The sequence below is a fragment of the Episyrphus balteatus genome, chromosome X, assembly GCF_945859705.1.
Source record: "Episyrphus balteatus chromosome X, idEpiBalt1.1, whole genome shotgun sequence".
In the NCBI taxonomy this organism is placed as follows: Eukaryota; Metazoa; Arthropoda; class Insecta; order Diptera; family Syrphidae; genus Episyrphus; species Episyrphus balteatus.
In genome coordinates, this window is record NC_079138.1 from 7,532,737 (window position 1) to 7,551,308 (window position 18,572).

General features: G+C 33.1%; 1 protein-coding gene across 1 annotated transcript; it reads left to right on the top strand.

The window, feature by feature from the left end:
• Positions 1-1,898: 1,898 nt before the first annotated feature.
• Positions 1,899-16,529, top strand: LOC129920525 (uncharacterized). The gene is made up of 12 exons (XM_056001820.1): positions 1,899-2,427; positions 2,858-3,058; positions 3,129-9,618; positions 9,686-9,960; positions 10,390-10,519; positions 10,855-11,390; positions 11,449-11,826; positions 12,129-12,427; positions 13,035-13,085; positions 13,161-13,263; positions 15,918-15,995; positions 16,373-16,529. Exons 1-12 carry the CDS (start codon positions 1,900-1,902, stop codon positions 16,403-16,405), a joined length of 9,102 nt encoding a protein of 3,033 aa, XP_055857795.1. The 5' UTR covers position 1,899; the 3' UTR covers positions 16,406-16,529.
• Positions 16,530-18,572: the final 2,043 nt, after the last annotated feature.

Sequence of the window (18,572 nt, forward strand, 5' to 3'; positions counted from 1 at the left end):
TTGACTTTATAATCTGTTCCAGTGTATTGTATATTGTCTGAATGTTGTTGCTGATGTTGTCTAAATTGTCAAAGAGTAAATCGTTATAATTCTGTTTTCGTTCATTCTCTATATTTCTTGGCATACTTAGTTTTTGTTTGTTTCTTCTTAATGTTTGATGATCTATTTTTAGGTTGGCTCTTACTAATCTGTGATCGCTGTCAAATTTGAAATTATTAATTACGGAGACGTCTGCTAACGTTGATATTTTGTTGGTCAATATAAGATCAATTTCATTCTTTGTTCTTCCATCTGGTGATCTCCATGTCCATTTATTCTTTTCATGTTTCTTGAAGAACGAGTTTCCAAAGCTCATATTCGGCTCATAAAGCCATGACAAGAGCCATTCGCCTTTTTTTGTTTTGTTGTCCATATCCAAATTTACCAATTATTTTATTGTCGACATCTTCTTTTTTTCCAATTTTGGCATTAAAGTCACCTATGCTATAATATACATCAATTCCGATTTGGTCTCTTGGTAAGCAGTCTCGTTTATCATAAAAAGTTTCCAGTTCTTCATCAGAAGCTTTCTCTTTTGGAGCGCAAATTTGTATAACTGTCAGTTTTGTATATTTAACTCTAATGGCCAGTTGTACAAACGCGGTTCAGTCTCGGATCAGAAATTTAACCCACCGATTTCGGCGGATTAGCTGCGGGTCAACTTCGGTGAATCTTGAACCAGTGCTAAACTTCAGCCTTGCTACCGATTTCAGAAGATAAAAGTTGCTGATCCACGGATTAAATATTTGTACAACTGGCCCTAAGAGTAATAGAACATATCCTCTCGTTGAACAATCGTATGTCTTTTTTTAAATGTTTCTTTATTATAAAGCCGACACCATATAAACCTTTAGTATCTTCTATATAGCAAAAAATCTCGTTGTCAAATATTAGGATTTTCTGACTAAATAATCTTGTTTCTGATAAACCAATTAAGTCCCATTTTATGTCACATAGTGCCAATTTTTATTCTTGTTGTCGTTCTTCTGTTGATAGGGTTCTTGTATTAAATGTGCCCTTGATTATGAAAGTGGACTAAGTCACTTTATGCATTGGTTAAAGAAAAACTTACATAATAATTTTCTTATAACCATTTAATTGTTTTTCTTTTATGAAATCACTGAAGGAGCAATAAAGAAATTTATTTACTGCAATTTCGCTTTCAAATAAACTTTACCTCTTAAATAATAATTATTTTTAGGCTAGATTTGATGCCATTTTTAGGAGTGACTTAGTCCACTTTCATAATTAAGGGCACAAATGTGCATGTGCATATATTAATGAAATTTTCGTTACGATTAGTTGTTTTAGTATTTTGTATCGATTGTTTGATATTCGTGTTATTGTTGGGGGGTTTGAGCCTACATTTCTCATGGTGGCCAACCGGCTTGAGGAAGTTGTTAGTTTTGAAGTGTTCTTAGTTTTGTCAATTGAATGCACGGTCAAATTGTTATGTCTTACTTGCTATTTATCATTCGATTCGTCTTAGTTGCATTTATTTCTTACCCTCTAGAGTTCGGTTTAAAAAATGTATAGATGTTTGATTGTTCATTGTCTTGTTTAAGTTTTTTTTGATCCTGATGGAGAGGGTTTATAGTCTGACGTTTGTTGTTCGTTTTCATATGTTCTTTTCATTGATTGGGTTTTGGTTACTTGGAGTTTTTGATTTGTTTGTTGTTTCATTTTCTCTGATTGGGTATACTAATATGAACAATTAAACAAATACACTTGTTATATTGTATAGGTACAAATCAAATACATACTACATTACAGGTTGATGTACATATAACATTATAAAAAAAGCCATTTAATCCAAAAACTTATACAAACAAAAATATTTTTAACCTTGTTCACCATAATATGCGTGTAACTTATACAGAACCCGATTTAAACACAAACCATCATCATCAACTGCAAGACCAAAACACACACAGTTTGAATTCAATACTTGACATCAATCAGAATGAAACCCAAAGCACACAATTTTTGACATTTAGCAAGTTCCCGGACAAACTCTCACTGGAGGAGGACAGCGGTCGATTATTTCACTATGATATGTTCAACATTCGGACATCAGATAGCAGATCCGAAAGTCACGATGATGTTGTTGATGATAATAATTCTGGTTCTGCTGCCAATGCGGATGAGGAAGACCAAATCCACGATAAAGAAACAGCTGGTATTGCTAGTGACAAAGCCAGGCACAATCTAGCAACCCGTGTTATGTCAAATGGTGTTGAAGTAATTATAGCAGGAGATAAGAATAGCAAAGCCTCTTTGAAATCGAATGCTTTGAGAACAGTTCAAAGTTTGTCGCGAAAACCAATGACACTGGCACCTAGCACGCTAAAAGATCAAATGATTTTGGTTATGCCATCAAATGCTCAGGTAATTTTAAGTTAATGATTTTCTTATTATATTTGATAGTTTTGTTCTCTTATTTCTAAAAAAAAAAACAACATCACAAGACAACTCATCATGAGAAAAGTCATCACAAGGTTTGATTGAATCAATCAAATTCTTTTTAAATTCAATTTATTTGAATGTTCTTCTGAAAGAGACACTTTTTAGCGGTTGTTTTTTTTTGTTTGTTTTTTAATTTTGAAATTGTTTCACTTGATCAAATCTTCCCTGTGTGATGAATTGTCATAAATTACTACACAATTTGTATTGATTATAGTTGGGTTGATACCAGTTAATACATTTAATGAGCTTTTAGTAGCAATTATAGACATTGAAGAAAAGAAAAAAAAACTATCAGATTTGTTTGCTTTCAGATATTCAGATAATTCACACGCACATTAATTTTAATTTATAGGAAAAATATACAATTCCGATAAATTCGAAACACTTTATAACCAAAACATGCCTCACAACATACACCTACCGAACGACGTATCTTCAAAATGGCAAGACGACTATTGAGAGTCGTGAAAAAGTCGTATCAAATACAGCAACCGAACAAAGAAACTACTTGAAAATCAAACCAACGGAGACACTAGGAATAACTTTGTCAAGGGTAATGAGTTTGCAGTTAGAAATTTTTAAATTGTTTAATTTTTTTTTTATTTTTTTCAAATCACAACAAGACCCCCGAATTGGCCGTAGGAGTATTTCACACAACATACACTTACTACAACACAATACTTGATGGTGAACATTCGATTGTCGTTTCATCGCAACATGTATTAACAAACACAATTACCGGACCAGATGATTACATTTCATTTCTGCAACCATCTGAAGTTGCAACTCCGGTTCTTGAAACAAACACCTATTATACAAAAATCAGCCTAACCAAAACATTTAAGGACTCGAATCTGGAAAAACTTGTCAGTACTTCGAATATTTTGACACAAGTTATAATCACTGAGTCAATGCAACAACCACCTCAAACCTCTTCAATAACCGCATCATATGTTGCGTTTGATTCTGACGAGACAACCGCAACTCAATATTCTTATTTCAATACTGATGATGAAAATGTTGAAAATCAGAAACAAGGCAAGATTCAATCGGAATTGTTGAGAAATACTATAATACCATCATCCTCAACATCATTATCATCATCATCGTCCTTGTTATTGCCCTCGTCCACGGCAATGGCTTTGGAACTTCAGGGTTCACTTCAAACTGACATGCATATCTATGCAACAAAAACTTTTCTCACAACTTTTACTTACTTTACAACTCTAATGAATACTGGCAATGGTAATGGCAATGAAGGCAGCAACATTGATTCATCAGCATCAACTGTTGTTAATTTTCATACGAGAGTTATCGAAAATGTTATCACCGAATCTATTCCCAGTTATTTAATTAACTCTGATCTTCTGTCTACATTCGAAACACAACTTAGGAATCCACTCAATCAAAATAATTTTGTAACAATGATTACTTTAGGCGGTGGCCAGTCGCTTGAAGTGACTGCAATGAACATATTACATCCCTCATTACATTCGTATGACAACAACAAGCATCATCCTGATGTTAAATTGGATACAACTCGAACTAAATTAGAATCAAATTCATTGTCTGCGAGTGAGAATAATGCTAATATACAAAAACCATCATCATCGTTTGAAAACTCTAATGAAATTCTCGATTCGGAAGTTGCTAGTTCGGAAAACGAAGAACTTTTAGCGGATCAATATCTGGCAGAATCCGACCCGAGTCCAATTGTTGTTCGAAATAATACAAAAATTGTAGCAGCTCCATCTACAACAGATTTTGCATCCGTCAATCAACTAATTGGTTCGTTTGATTTGAATCGATTTCAAGCTCTGGGTCCAGTGTTTAACGCAATGGCTGGTCTCATACAAAACAATTTAAATAATTTTGGTACCAATACAAATTCAAATTTAGAGTTGAAAAAAAATGCATCCAGTTTAAGCTTAGAAGGAAAACAAGTTTTTAAAAATATTTCAACGTACAGTAATGGAGCAGGAGCAGGAAATTTTGTTGGACAATCTCATGAGGGGCCTATTTATATACCTGTTCAAAGTTTGCCAACAGAAAATTCTTTCCAAAGCTCTGAAAAATTTATAAGTCCCGGCAGTGGAATGCAAGGTCTGCATATATCGCCGCCAGTAACTAATAGTTGGTTTAACGAAGCCACATTCAATCGCGTGAAACAACAAGATACCAGTCCTGGACCTGGACCTGGGACAGTTTCCAGTGGAAAACCCAAATATGAGACTCCTTTGCTTAATGGTGGCATAGCTATAAGTCCGGGTGAGGTGATAACAGCAAACTCGGATGTTATTGTTGGGAAGCCAAATGGAATTCAACAACCACGAGTGCCATATAATAATAAAATTTCTGACAGTGTTGTTAACCCATTACTCGTACCGCCATCGCCAGCAGCGCAACCTTCGATTGGACCATATTCTTATCAGTTTCAGCATCAGCAAATTAAAGTAAGCCCTAGTCCGATACCATTATCAGTTTCATCTTTGAAATATGATCAAATTCTTAAACCACCTTCAATAAAACCCCACTCAATGCAATACAATAATCAACAACAACAACACCAACACACAAAAAATCCCCCACCTCATGGATTTAAGAATGTCAATTATAGGGCACATTATGCGACAAGCCACATGCATCACCCATCACAGCATTATATCCAACCCACGCAAAAACAACAACAACCACGTATTCCATTCTCACATCTGCAAAAGAACCATCAGATTCAATGGCCAAATGCCCAACTACCTAAACCTACCATGCCAAATTATATCCCCTACGCTCCATTCGACTATGATCAGCAATATCATCCACCAAGACATCCATTCCAAAACATCAGTAACAACGAAATTCTTGAAATTAAACGCATTCCAGAGGTTTACAGTACCGACTTACCGGCTTCTGCTGAATCACCAACAACCAACAGCAGCAGAAGCAAAAGCCCTGGTGACGGAGGAATATATAAGGCATTTGTCAAAAAAGTCATCAACCCAGACAAACCAATGCTGGTTGACATACAGCCGTCGAAAATCAAAAATATTGTGTTTCCTCATGACAATTCAGCATCGATTTTAGTTGTTGAGAGTTCGGTGGAATTGCATAAGAATGGCCAATACTATGATGAGCCAACAACTTATCCAGATGCTCTTATGACAGGTAGTGTAACAATAGCATCATCATCATCACCCAACAATGCCGCAAACGCCCCCGCCCGAAAGCCAATCTTATCAAATCAGCAAATCAATCTCGATATGAATGTGCTGAGTCATAATGTGGATATAAATGCTCCGCCAATAACATTTAATAAAGACTCCGAATTTCCGTTGCATTCCACACCTGTTCGTGGTCAGATTCACAAGACCAATTTGTTCAAACCATTCAAAATGCCACATGTGACTATTCCGATAACAGATAATCAAATTCAAGTTAATTTGACACCACAAAATATAATAACTCAAAATTTGTCAGGACATTTTGTAAATGATGTGCAAACAGTTGTTAATAGTGATAGTGCCGGTGTTAACTCTGAAAATTTGGATTTGTCCAGTTACGACACTTATTCTTCAGTTGGTTCTTCACAAAATCAATTACTTTCCGAAGGTGAAATAGTAATCGATCACCAAAAACAACTGCAGCAACAACAGCTACAACCACAAACACAACAACAACAATTCGAACAACAAAAACAACTGCTATATCAACACCACCAACAAAAACATAATATAGAAGGAGAACAACAACAACAATTCGGTCAATTACACCAACAAAACCAACAACCACAAACACAGCAAAAACAATACTTCCAACAACAGCAACAAAAACAACAGGTTCAACAACGTCAACAACAAAAACATCAACACCAACAACAACATGAAGAAGAAGAAGAACTACAACAACAACAGCTTCCTGTAGAATATTTGAAGCCTTTAGAAAGTAGTTTCTTTTTCGATAGCAGCCATCACACCACGCAAAATAAACCTAACTCACTGAGCTTTTCGCATTCGAACAACAAAACTTATCATTCCTATCCAAATGTTATTCCAATAAGAGCAAACATAGAATCTTCATCCAATTCAGCAGCCAAAAAAGTCTTCTCGCAAAATTTTCCAACTCAATTAATATCTAAAAAAACTACAACAACTACAGAAGATACACTTCAAATATTTGCAAAGGTCAAACCAAATATTCATCAGCAATTTCAACCTTTTTCAAACATCATGGTCGACAAACAAAATTCTCAGGGCCCCAACAGGCCACCACCTGTAAGCGATCATATGCCTCTTGTAAATCTGTTCTATAACTCGCCTAATGAAGAAGGTTCTTCTAATAAATTGCCAAATAGACTTCTTCATCCAACAAAAGATGATTCAAATCGAGTTGATGATCAAAATCCTTCGTCGTCTTTGAATATAGGTGTGCTGCCATCAGCTAGTCAACGAGACGAAGAAGAAATCTCAAATTCTTCAAATGATGAGACAATTTTCGAGTCGTCGCAAATAACTAAAACTAAACCCTCAAAGTCACAACCGCCAACTCACCCTTCTTCAACTACGAAAACCCCAATTCCTGTTCAGCCATCACCAAGTACTATAAATCATATGGATGATTTAGATACTCAGCTTCCACCACCGTCACTTAAAAATTTGACAACTTTAATAAATCTTCTATCGTCTGGTAGACCATTTATACCACTAACAAGCAAAATCAGTACAAAATCGCCTCTTAAAAATACTACTATTCCAAAATTAGTATATCATAATGGTGAAGGGTTCAAAGGCCGTCCACATGCGACAGATCAAACCCAAAATGCTATACTTGAACAACCAACACGACCAGTAGTAGATTCGACAAAAAATGATGCTAAACAACAGCAACAGTATAATAATATTCTAACGAGTCCTTCGCATCAAACTGAGACCCCATTTAATCCTAAATACACAAAGAGAACGAAAAAACCTTCGAAAACGCCTACGGCGCCCATTACTTTAGTAACAGACATTCCATCACCAATAACAACACAATTGGATCTTAACCAAATGGAAGTGCTAAACCAACCTAATGACAACGGTAATCGTAATATATCATATGCAGACGTTTTCGATTATCATGAAACTGTCAATCCAAACAGTCACAATCATAAATTTATGCCCACTGATGAGCTTGAGCAGCGCACAACAACTATTCAAACACTTACACTTGCCGATATGAGAACAGAGCGCCCGATTTATAAGAATAACAAAGATCGATATCAGTTTGCTTCGGAGCCCTCTACGGATATGAAACCGCCAAAAGAACTTTCAATAAAGCCTCAGACAGAAAAAGTTTTAGGTCTAAATCCTCCACCACCACCACCACCACTATCAGCAGCATCAGCACCATCAATACCAATTAATAACTTAAAGCCTACAATACAGCCAAATAGTTTTGGCAATTTCAATCTGAACTTGACCGAAAGAAATCGAAGCCCAACTGTTCGTCCGGCGCTAAAGAAGCTGATACGAACAACTACTAGTGGTTCCATATATTCAAAATACAATTCCAGTACGACAAAACCACGCAACCAGAAACCAAAACCGAAACCAAATATCAGTGAAAAGCCGCCGAATTACACAACAACAACAACAACAACAACAAAAGCTATAGCTAAACCAACTAGACCACAAACTTTGATTAAAAAGCCTGCAGAATTTTCCATAGCAACAACTTCATTGTATCCATTTATTCAGAAAACATCAACAATAACACCTTCTACCGCTAAAGTTGCTGCTGTTCCATCGATCAAAGAAAAACTTGAGGTAATATCACAAACGGTTAAAAAACTACCGCCGACTTCGAGCATTGAGAAATCAGCAGCAGCAGACTCAAATCAAGAGTCAATGATATTCTTAGCTCAAGCTCAAGAAATTCCAGAAGAGATTTTAATTGAAGGATCAGAAAAACCAGATAAACATTATCAAACTAAGTCGCTTGCAAATAGCTTCACAGAAAACCTAAAGCAAACAAATTCACCAAAGACAAACAAAAAAACAAAACAATCCGAATCGAACCAAAACCATCCAAAACAGCAACAGTCTACAATTATGCTACCAACTCTAGCAACAAATTCAGGTATTAAAACTGATTTCATAGAGTTTATGGTTCCAACACAAGCCAGATCAACATCAAGCTCTTCTTCAATTATTTTCCCTACAAAATATATAACAAAACCACATTATCTAACTGTAACTACAACAAAACTTAGTATCTCAACAAGTCTCGGTGTTCCAGTTACCCAGACCCTAACTCTAACACTCACAGAAACAAAAACTTCAACATTGGTTGATACTGTCACCGAAACGCACACTCTATTGCAGCCAACTAGAGTAACAGAAAGCCATACAACAACCGCCACGGCAACGGCCACGGCCACCCAAATTATCCATTATGAAGACTATGAGGATCACCACCATCACCATCATTCACAGCAGCGGCCTGCAGCCAAGATCAAACCAACGATAGAAGTTGTTGACAATGTTTTGCTAGCAAGTAGAGAAAGTGAAAATGACTCCGTTGAAACGTTAAGAATTCCAGCTATTCCAGTTTCGACAACACCGACAAAAGCTTTTGACACAGCAGTATCCAAAATTAATGCAAATCTTACTCAAGATTTTGACAACAACAGTATTTTTGTGGTTATGACGGATAAAAATAGCCAAGGTGGAATTTTCAGCATCAGCCCTTCGATGATGGACACCCCGCAAAATATAAATGCAATTGCCGGTGGCGTTAATAACGGCAGTGAAAAAGTTATTCCTGCTGAAAGCCCAAACTCCATCGAACTAGACTACGATTACAACATTACATTTGATTATTTTCCAACAAGAGATGAAGAGGCCGAAGAAAATGAGGTTAATCATGTACTTCTTGGCGGAGTTCTTATTGCAGCTCCACCAAGATCTAATAATAACGACGATCCAACATCATCCATCGTTGGACTAACTCCTAATGCTACATGCAGGCCATTATGCAAGGCATCGCGAAACGAGCTTTGTCAACTTATTAACAATCGCATGCAGTGTCTATGTCGTCCTGGCTTTGCCCGTATGTTCCCTGATCGACCATGCAGACGTAAGCTTGTTTTCTTCGATTTTCTCTTTGTTCATCAAAATTATATATTTATCTATCTCTTTCTTAGCAACATATACCTATGCACTAGAGATTCCTATACATAGAATAAGCAAACAAATTTTACACTTCAATGAGCAATACCGCAAGCGAGATTCCAATGAATTCAAAGAACTAGCTGACATAACTCACAACGCTGTCGATCGAATGATTATGCAATCTGATCTGCGTGATGTCTATCATGGAGTTCATGTAACTTCCTTCGATATAACCAATTCTCCGGAAACTGAAGGTGGCATTTTGGGGAAATTTCTTATTCAGGTAAAAATAAATAGTAGTGTGTCGGTATAGCTCCGAAAACTTAATTTATGAGCGCTTTTGAGTTATGAGATCATAAATTATGATTGATGACTCTAAAAAACTCTGAAAAATTTATTTATGAGCTTTCTAAGTTATGATTGCTAGCTCCGAAAAACTCTGAAAATTTAATTTATGAACGCTCTTAAGCTATATGAGCTCGTTAAGTTGTGATTGATGCAACAAAAAAAAATCTTAAAACTTGATTTCTGAGCGGTCTTGACTTATGAGCTCTTAAATTATGACTAATGACTCCGAAAACTAAAAAACTTAATTTTCGAGCGCTCCTAAGTTAGGTTTGAGCGCTCTTAAATTATGATTTTTGACTCCGAAAATTTCCAAAAATTTAATTTATGAGCTCGAATACCGCCGACCTTAAAGCATTGAATGGAATTAACAGTGTTTGTTTCTTTATAGTTATCAGACAGCAGTGATGAAAAAAGACTGGTTGATGTTTTCAAAAAATATCTGCGTCTGAATAGCTTCAGTTTAGGTGGAACAGAAACATTTACCACTCAAAATGGCGTTAATTCATTGCAAGTTAATGGTAAGAAAAATATATTAGCTGTATATTCTAGAATTCAGTTAAGCACCCTCATACCGATTTACAGCTTCCAACTGGTATTTGATAAAAAAATATTAAATTTTTATATCTACAAATGTTTTGTGAATCAATCGAAACGAATTGAAAATTAAATTAAAAAATTTAAAATATCAAATTTCAGCATTTATCAACAACCAGTTGATAGTTGACAATCACAATACGGGTGAAGGATAATAGTTATCTTTGGCTCTAGTAAATTAAAAAAAAAAAAAAAAACATTAAAAGAAATATTTGCCTAAAAAATTGTTTTGCCTTTATTAACATCTCCACACGCATAGATTTCAACGAGTGCGCTCATAATCAGTTCCATGACTGTTCTGAAAATTCAAGATGCTTCAATCTCCAAGGGACATACACGTGCAGCTGTCAAGAAGGATTCGTCGATCTATCAGAGAACTCCATCTATCCGGGCCGAATTTGTTCAGCCGAAGTTATTGGATGTGAAAAATGCCATTTTCATGGCAAATGTATTCAATCAAATAAAACTAAGCAACAACAACCAATGGTTGTTGTATGCGAGTGTTTTTCATGGTACACGGGTGCATCATGTCAGTTGAATTTAAAAATTGTCCTAATTGCCTTGATAACAATAGGAACGATACTTTTTATTCTTTTGCTGTTTTGTGTGCTCATTACCTGTACACGCCGCAATAGAGACAATAACAATATGCAGTCATTTATGTCGGGCATGCAAATAATTGCTCCGAAAAACAATGGTTCATCATCAGCTAAAAATCTTACAATCGATAGACGTGCAATGATTAAAGATTCGAGCAGTGAGGGTAGCGAGAACTCGCTTCCATATGTTTTGAAGGTTTGGTTATATATTTTGTTTATTGTTTTTTTGCAAATTATTTTTTAATTTTATTTAGAGAGACGTTAAAAAGCAAAACGTTTCAAAGAACACCAACCACCATCACACGCAGCCACAAAATCAACATCATAGTCTAAAGCCAACCAAGATAATCAATCAGCGTGGTCATCCTTCATCAGGACTTCTTGTTCCATCATTTTCAGAAACAAGCCAGCACCAGCACCACAATTTCCCCGAACAAAATGATCGCTCCTTAACTGTTATGATTCCTAGAGCCAAATACCATCATTCTGTTTTAGCCCAAACCTCATCAAAGACCCAAGCTGATGGCTTAGATCTTACAGAATATAATAATGAAGCTCACTTAAAGATTGTCCCGTCAGATACTTGTGGTTCCAGTTCGAAGGCATCAACATTTCACTGCAACAATGACAAAGTAAGAAACCATATTGCCGTTCACAACTATCATTTGATAGTAGTTGATAAAAACAAAAATTTGGTGTTTAAAAAACCTTATTTGATTCAATTAAAAAGTTCAAGTGACCACAACTATTTATGCGTTTTGCCCAGGTATGACAGTGGGCTCATCAGTTAGATGCATATGGAGTTGAGGTCTCTTAAACTTTTCAATTGAATTATATTCAATAACTCCGCTTAAAAATAAAAATAATTTTCATTATTTATTCCTTTGTGTATATAAACCTTTTTTGTGTTATCTTTTCTTTTGCTCAATTTAAGATATTTAATAAGAATTCAAATAAACCAACTACTACGGCAATTGCTGGTGTTGCCAGTGGTGGCGGCACTATCAATTCGAGTCACGGTGCTCTGCTCACAAAGAACACCGGTGCCCTTGTATCAGCAGGATTTGAAGTTTCTGCAACGGTAGGAAGTATCGTGAATCAACAACAACAACAACAAACATCTAGTTCAACGACAAATTTGTCATTGCACGATTCGGCTGCAGATATGAATTTTCAAAAATTCAACTACAAGGACACACAATTACAATACAATAACTATAAGGATGGAGACAAGTATGTATTACAATGTCCTACTTTCCAGTTTCTCTCAATTGTTTAATCAGATCAATCGGATCTATCACATTCGATTTATTTAATAACTTTGATTTTTGTTTACAATATCGTCTATGTAATAAATACAATTATTTCAAAATCATTTGAGCATCGCATTGCCGTCTGCCTGATTGACAACATTTAAAAATACTGACAATTTTAATAAATAAAGTTACAGTTATTGACTATAAATCAGATCTATCACAGTACATAACATCATCATAGGACAACTCATCATGGGAAAAGTCATCACAAATTTATTTTGAGTTTAATTTATTCAAATGTTTCATTATTTTGGTGATTGGTGGTGTTATTTTTATTATTTTTTTTTTGTCATTGTGTCTTGATGAAACATTCCTTGTTGTCAATTGTCCTTTGATTGTTGGCTGTGACTGATGGAGATGGTGACTATGACACGATTAGCTGTACATTTTTTTTTATTTTTTTTTTTTTTTATATTTACTTAAAAATTTTTATATAAAAGTTTTGACCAAGTTCGCGCTGCCATTTCGTGCATTTTATTTATTTTAATGTCAATGTTAAAGAAATTAAATTAATTTTTACGTAGATTTATTGATTCTATGGATGTCTGGATTGACACAATTCAACAAAACGAATTGTAAGTTACAATACAAAAAAAAAAAAAAAGTAACAAAGTATTTATTTTTTTTTTTCTTTTATTTTAATTTTATAGAGCGGCTGAAGCAAGATCCTTTAATGAAACCACAATTCAAGCACCAACAAAGTCACTTCGTTGTACGTATGAAAGACAATTATCACAGAGCAATGGCAATGATGTAAGTTTCAACAACAAATATCCACAGAAATTGTATAAAGACTTAATATATTGTACATACATTCCGACAATATAATCAATTTTGCTTCAATTAAGCTTTACAGATGGAAATATATATTGAAGAAAAATTGTTAGTTGCAATAGTATATTCATAACATTGTGTTACAAAATAAAAATCATGTCAATTACTTTGGAAGTGACCTAGCAGAGGTTGTAGGTATTACACAGGTTGTAGGTATTATTTCAAGTTATCGTCAAAAACCCGTTTTCAGATTTCAAAGATTTTTACTCAGCCCTTTTTCGGTCAATTTCAGATTTTTTACAGTTTTAAACAGAGGAGTACTTGTTCTTTTTGAAAATATATTTTTATTATGCTCAAGCACCAAATTGGGTGTAGATTTTATGGGCTGAATCTCAAAGTACAACATTTTTCTACCGTTTTTTAGAGTTCAAAGACCGTTTTAAGCAACATTTTTTGTATAAGCAATTTTATTGTTCTATTTTTGCTGAATAAAATAAAAAAAGACTTGTGGCACTCGAGGACTGCCGCGGTAAAGCTATTGCATTGCATTTTTTCTCAACTTATGCAATTATAAATTGTTTGCCTACACTACACCAAACCAATGAATATGTTATGTATCTAACTATCAATTCTTATACAACAACAAGGTCACATTTGAAAACATGCATACACACAATCTCATGTCATACACTTCGCTGCCTCAAAACTATAATGTTCTATGTCGAAGAAATGGAAAAAAATGACTTTTTTATATCAAAATTTTCGTCTTTTCAATGGCTACAAGACTGTGTCCACAAAAATTTTAGTTTTGGCTTAATACAATATTTATGGCCAAAACAAATATTAAATTTTCGGATATAATGGCTTATACTCAGTACTATAAAGTTCTTAGTTGACATAGAACAATTTGCCTCATTTGAACCCCATACAAAAATGACTACTTTTAAGTTACATAGAACATTTTACATTTAAAAATTAGCTGCCGGACTCCAAAATAAAATCCTTTAAAGCAATATTGAAAGGTCATGCGGCAAGTCGATTATGGCTTTTTTGAAAAAGTTACTGACAGTAATCAGCAATAGTTTGTAAGTAAGGTTCACTTGAATGTTTATTTAAATAATTGCTGTGTAATTATATTTTTTTGCTAATTTCTTGGTAAATACTAATTTGAAATCTTTGAACTTGCTTGGACATAATGCACTTCATTAAATTTATGGTTAAAAAAAAAAAAAACAACAAAAAGCTTAAAAAGCAATATAATTACTCCAAAAATATTGTTTGTCTTGACTTTAAGTTGGTTATTTTCATATACCATACTCATTACTATAATGTTGTATGTCGAACATAGAACAAAAAAATCAACCCGAAATGCAAGGAAATGAAATAAATGTTCTATGTCAAAACAGAAAAACGTTAATTAAACAGATTTCCAGCATCAAAAAAGAAATTTTAGCATTTGAATTGATAGATTATCCAGCTACCGTAGTTAATTTTCTATTTTTATGCAAAAATACATACATAAAGGGTGAAATTCTGATACTCCAAACTTTGTAGTCGATTTTCTCGAAACATTTTTTTGAAACATAGAACATTATAGTTTTGAGGCAGCGACTTGTCAAGATCAAAAAAAAAGAAAACACAAAAATACTTTTTCTCTTCTGATTTAATATCGCAATCGCAACGCAACGCTTTACTCGTTCACAAATCACAAAAAGTTGTCTCTTTGTTGTCTAACACAATTTATATAACCCCCCTGTCTGAACTTAAACCATTCACACAAACGATCAATGAAAGCTTCGTACAATCGTACCATATACACACATACTATACACGTGTAGCGAATTACCTAAGTGTGTGGTGTAATAACTTTTCGTTACGAAATTTCTTGGTTCGCTCCCCATGCCAGGCCTGCGTTAAAATCTATGCAATCGCTTAAAAATTAACAGACCTATTCTGCTATCCATCGGGGGGAATAATCTCCAAAAATACTATTCTGTTTTTAATGGGGTAAATCCGAACTCACGTCGTCGGTAATATCTGTTGTTCGGTATTCCACTATTCACGTGAATGAACTTGCTCCATACATTCGCAATCCGCATTAAAAATGATGCGGATCTGTATATTTTAGTTGTAAAAATAAATTTCTTTCTCGAGTAAAAAAACCATTACCTCTACAATTTCTAACTGATTTTAATGAATAAAAGATTAAGCATAAAAAAAGCAATAAAACTGTTTATAAAAAAGAATTTCCAAAACACAAAATGTAGCTTAAAACGGTCTCCGAACTCTAAAAAACGGTGAAAAAATGTTGTACTTTGAGATTAGGCCAATAAAATCTACACCCAATTTGGTGCTTGAGCATAATAAAAAAATATTGACCGAAAAATGGCTGAGTAAAAAATCGTTGAAATCTAAAAACGTTGAAAACGGGTTTTTGGCGATAACTTGAAATTTTGAGGGTCTACGAAAAAATTCAAGTGCCGAAATATGATGTTTTCAGTAATAACTACAACCTCTGCCAGGTCACTTCCAAAGTAATTGACATGATTTTTATTTTGTAACACAGTGTAATTATTGCTAATTATAAATTTTCGAACGATACTACTATTAAAGTATATCTTTTATTTTTTAAGGAAGCAAATACAATGGCTGAACGAGACGTGGGCTCGACTTGTTTACTTCCTCATACGCATCTTTACAAGCCTGATAGAGTAAGATTTTAAACCCCTTTAATTAAGTAAAAATTTATACTTATGTTAACTGCTTATTAAACTTCAATTTAATCCAAGCCTTAACATAGTAAAAAATAAATGCATTAAGACGCAGATATCTTAGGATTTTGTGACCGTTGTTTTCCTTCAACTAACAACTCTGCTTGTTTAAAGCTTTACAGAAGCAATAGTAGCATCTGTAAGGCCATATACAAGGAAAACTGTTACTAGCGCTAGAGCCCCCAATAAAAGGCCTACCGGATGGCGGAAACTTGTACTCTACAATTTCAATATTTTTTTAACATTTCCATAAATCATTTATTTTTCTTTATTTTCCTTTTATTGAACAATAAAAAATTAAATATTATTTTTTTCAGGATAGTGATGTATCAGGCTTTGATTCGTTTTAGAATATCATGGAATTAATTATTTCACAAATAAAATTGTGCCAACAGCAGTATAACCAATTTATGTAGATTTGAGTGAAACAACACAAAATATGCAACTACTTCAAAATAGTAGCTGAAATATCTGCGAAACCACAAAAGATTAAATTAAGAAAAAAACAAAACTGTTGTACAGTTAGACAATATGTCATATATTTTTTATTTTTAAAGTTAAATTATTTAATGTAAATTTTTTAAGTATTTAAAATTAATCAAATTTAAAAACATTTGGTTTGAATTTTTGTTTTTTTTTTCAAAATTTAAGAAACTTATTTTATTTTATTTTTTAAAGAATTTAGTTTTTATTCAATTTACTAATCCACAGTCGCCATTTAAAAAAAAAATATTTTTTTATTATTCATTTCAATAACTGGTCGTATGCTCATATATTATCATCTTCATTAGGTTTTGAGTGGAAATTCTTAAAAACTTGCCTACGTGTGCAGATGAAAATCCACAATACTTAAATTTAAAGATGTTTACTAATAACTTTTTGTAAAGCACAAAAGTTTCCACCCACGTTTAATTTGATTTACAACAACTATCAATTGATAGTTGATCAGAATTAAATTTTTGCATCTAACTAATAAAAGTTAAAAAAAAAACAGCTGATAGTGTCAACCATTGTAAGTTAATATCTAATTGAAAAAATTACATGAAAAGTTGACCAGTTTTTCCATAAATATTTACCAACTATCAATTGATAGTATTTAATCGCAATACGGGCGATATTTGAAATAAATTACGGTTAAACAATAAATTACTTTGAAGATGAAATATATTGTATGTTTTGCTCGTTGTAGGTGAAAACCCTCATACTTACTGACCAATATGTTGTTTTGGATTTAATAAGATAAAAAAAAATGTTTCTACAGTGGGCTGCTGTTTATTTTATTGCCTTATGATGATTTTTTAATTTAAAGATTACATCCTTCATTTAAATGATTTACAAAATTACCAGTTTTGAACCTTCACAAATGAAGATTTTCGGCTGTGCTAATACCGTATTATTTTTCGGTTTTACAAAATCAAACAAAACATAATTCAAGTAATTACACATCAGCAGCAGCCCACCAGAAGAACCAAATATTTATATACATTTTACAATTATATAAAAGTCACAAAAAAAAGTGAATACAAATTTAGAATATGAAATTATTAAAATATTTATCTATTTTTGTATTCATATATCTATTAATTTTTTTTTACTAATTTGTTGAGTAATTTATTTATTTATTTATTTATTTATTTATTTTTTTTTTAATTTTTTATAATTTATTTATGTGTTTTCTTATTTATTTACTTATTTATTTATTTATTTATTTATGTATGAATAATCATTGTTATATTCGAATATATGTTTTTATTGATTTTAAACTATGGTTTTTAAACTATGTAAAAGAAAATTAAAAAAAAAGTTCATTAAAAAATGTAATAACACTGTGTTACAAAATAAAAATCATGTCAATTACTTTGGAAGTGACCTATCAGAGGTTGTAGGTATTACTGAGTACATCATATTTCACCACTTGAAATTTTTCGTAAACCCCCAAAATTTCAAGTTATCGTCAAAAAACTGTTTTTCAATGTTTTCAGATTTCAACGATTTTTTACTCAGCCATTTTTCGGTCAATTTCAAATTTTTTTAAGTTCTTAACAGAGGAGTACTTGTTCTTTTTGAAAATATTTTTTTTATTATGCTCAAGCACCAAATTGGGTGCAGATTTTATGGGCTGAATCTCAAAGTACAACATTTTTTCATCGTTTTTCAGAGTTCGGAGATCGTTTGAAACTTCATTTCGTGTTTTGGAAATGAACGGTCTACGAAAAATTTCAAGTACTGAAATATGATGTACTCAGTAATACCTACAACTTCTGATAGGTCACTTCCAAAGTAATTGACATGATTTTTATTTTGTAACACAGTGTAATTAATACATAGTATTTAGCACTAAATTATAGTATTAGCTGAAACAAAAAACGATAGTAAATATAATAATCAGTCGATAAAAATATTATAAAATAATAAAATTGAGAAAAAAAAATTATCATTTGTGTAAAACTACTCTCACAGTTTAGTAACTTTTTTTGTTTATTTTTTAATGATTTTTCTTTTTTTCTTTTTTTTCGT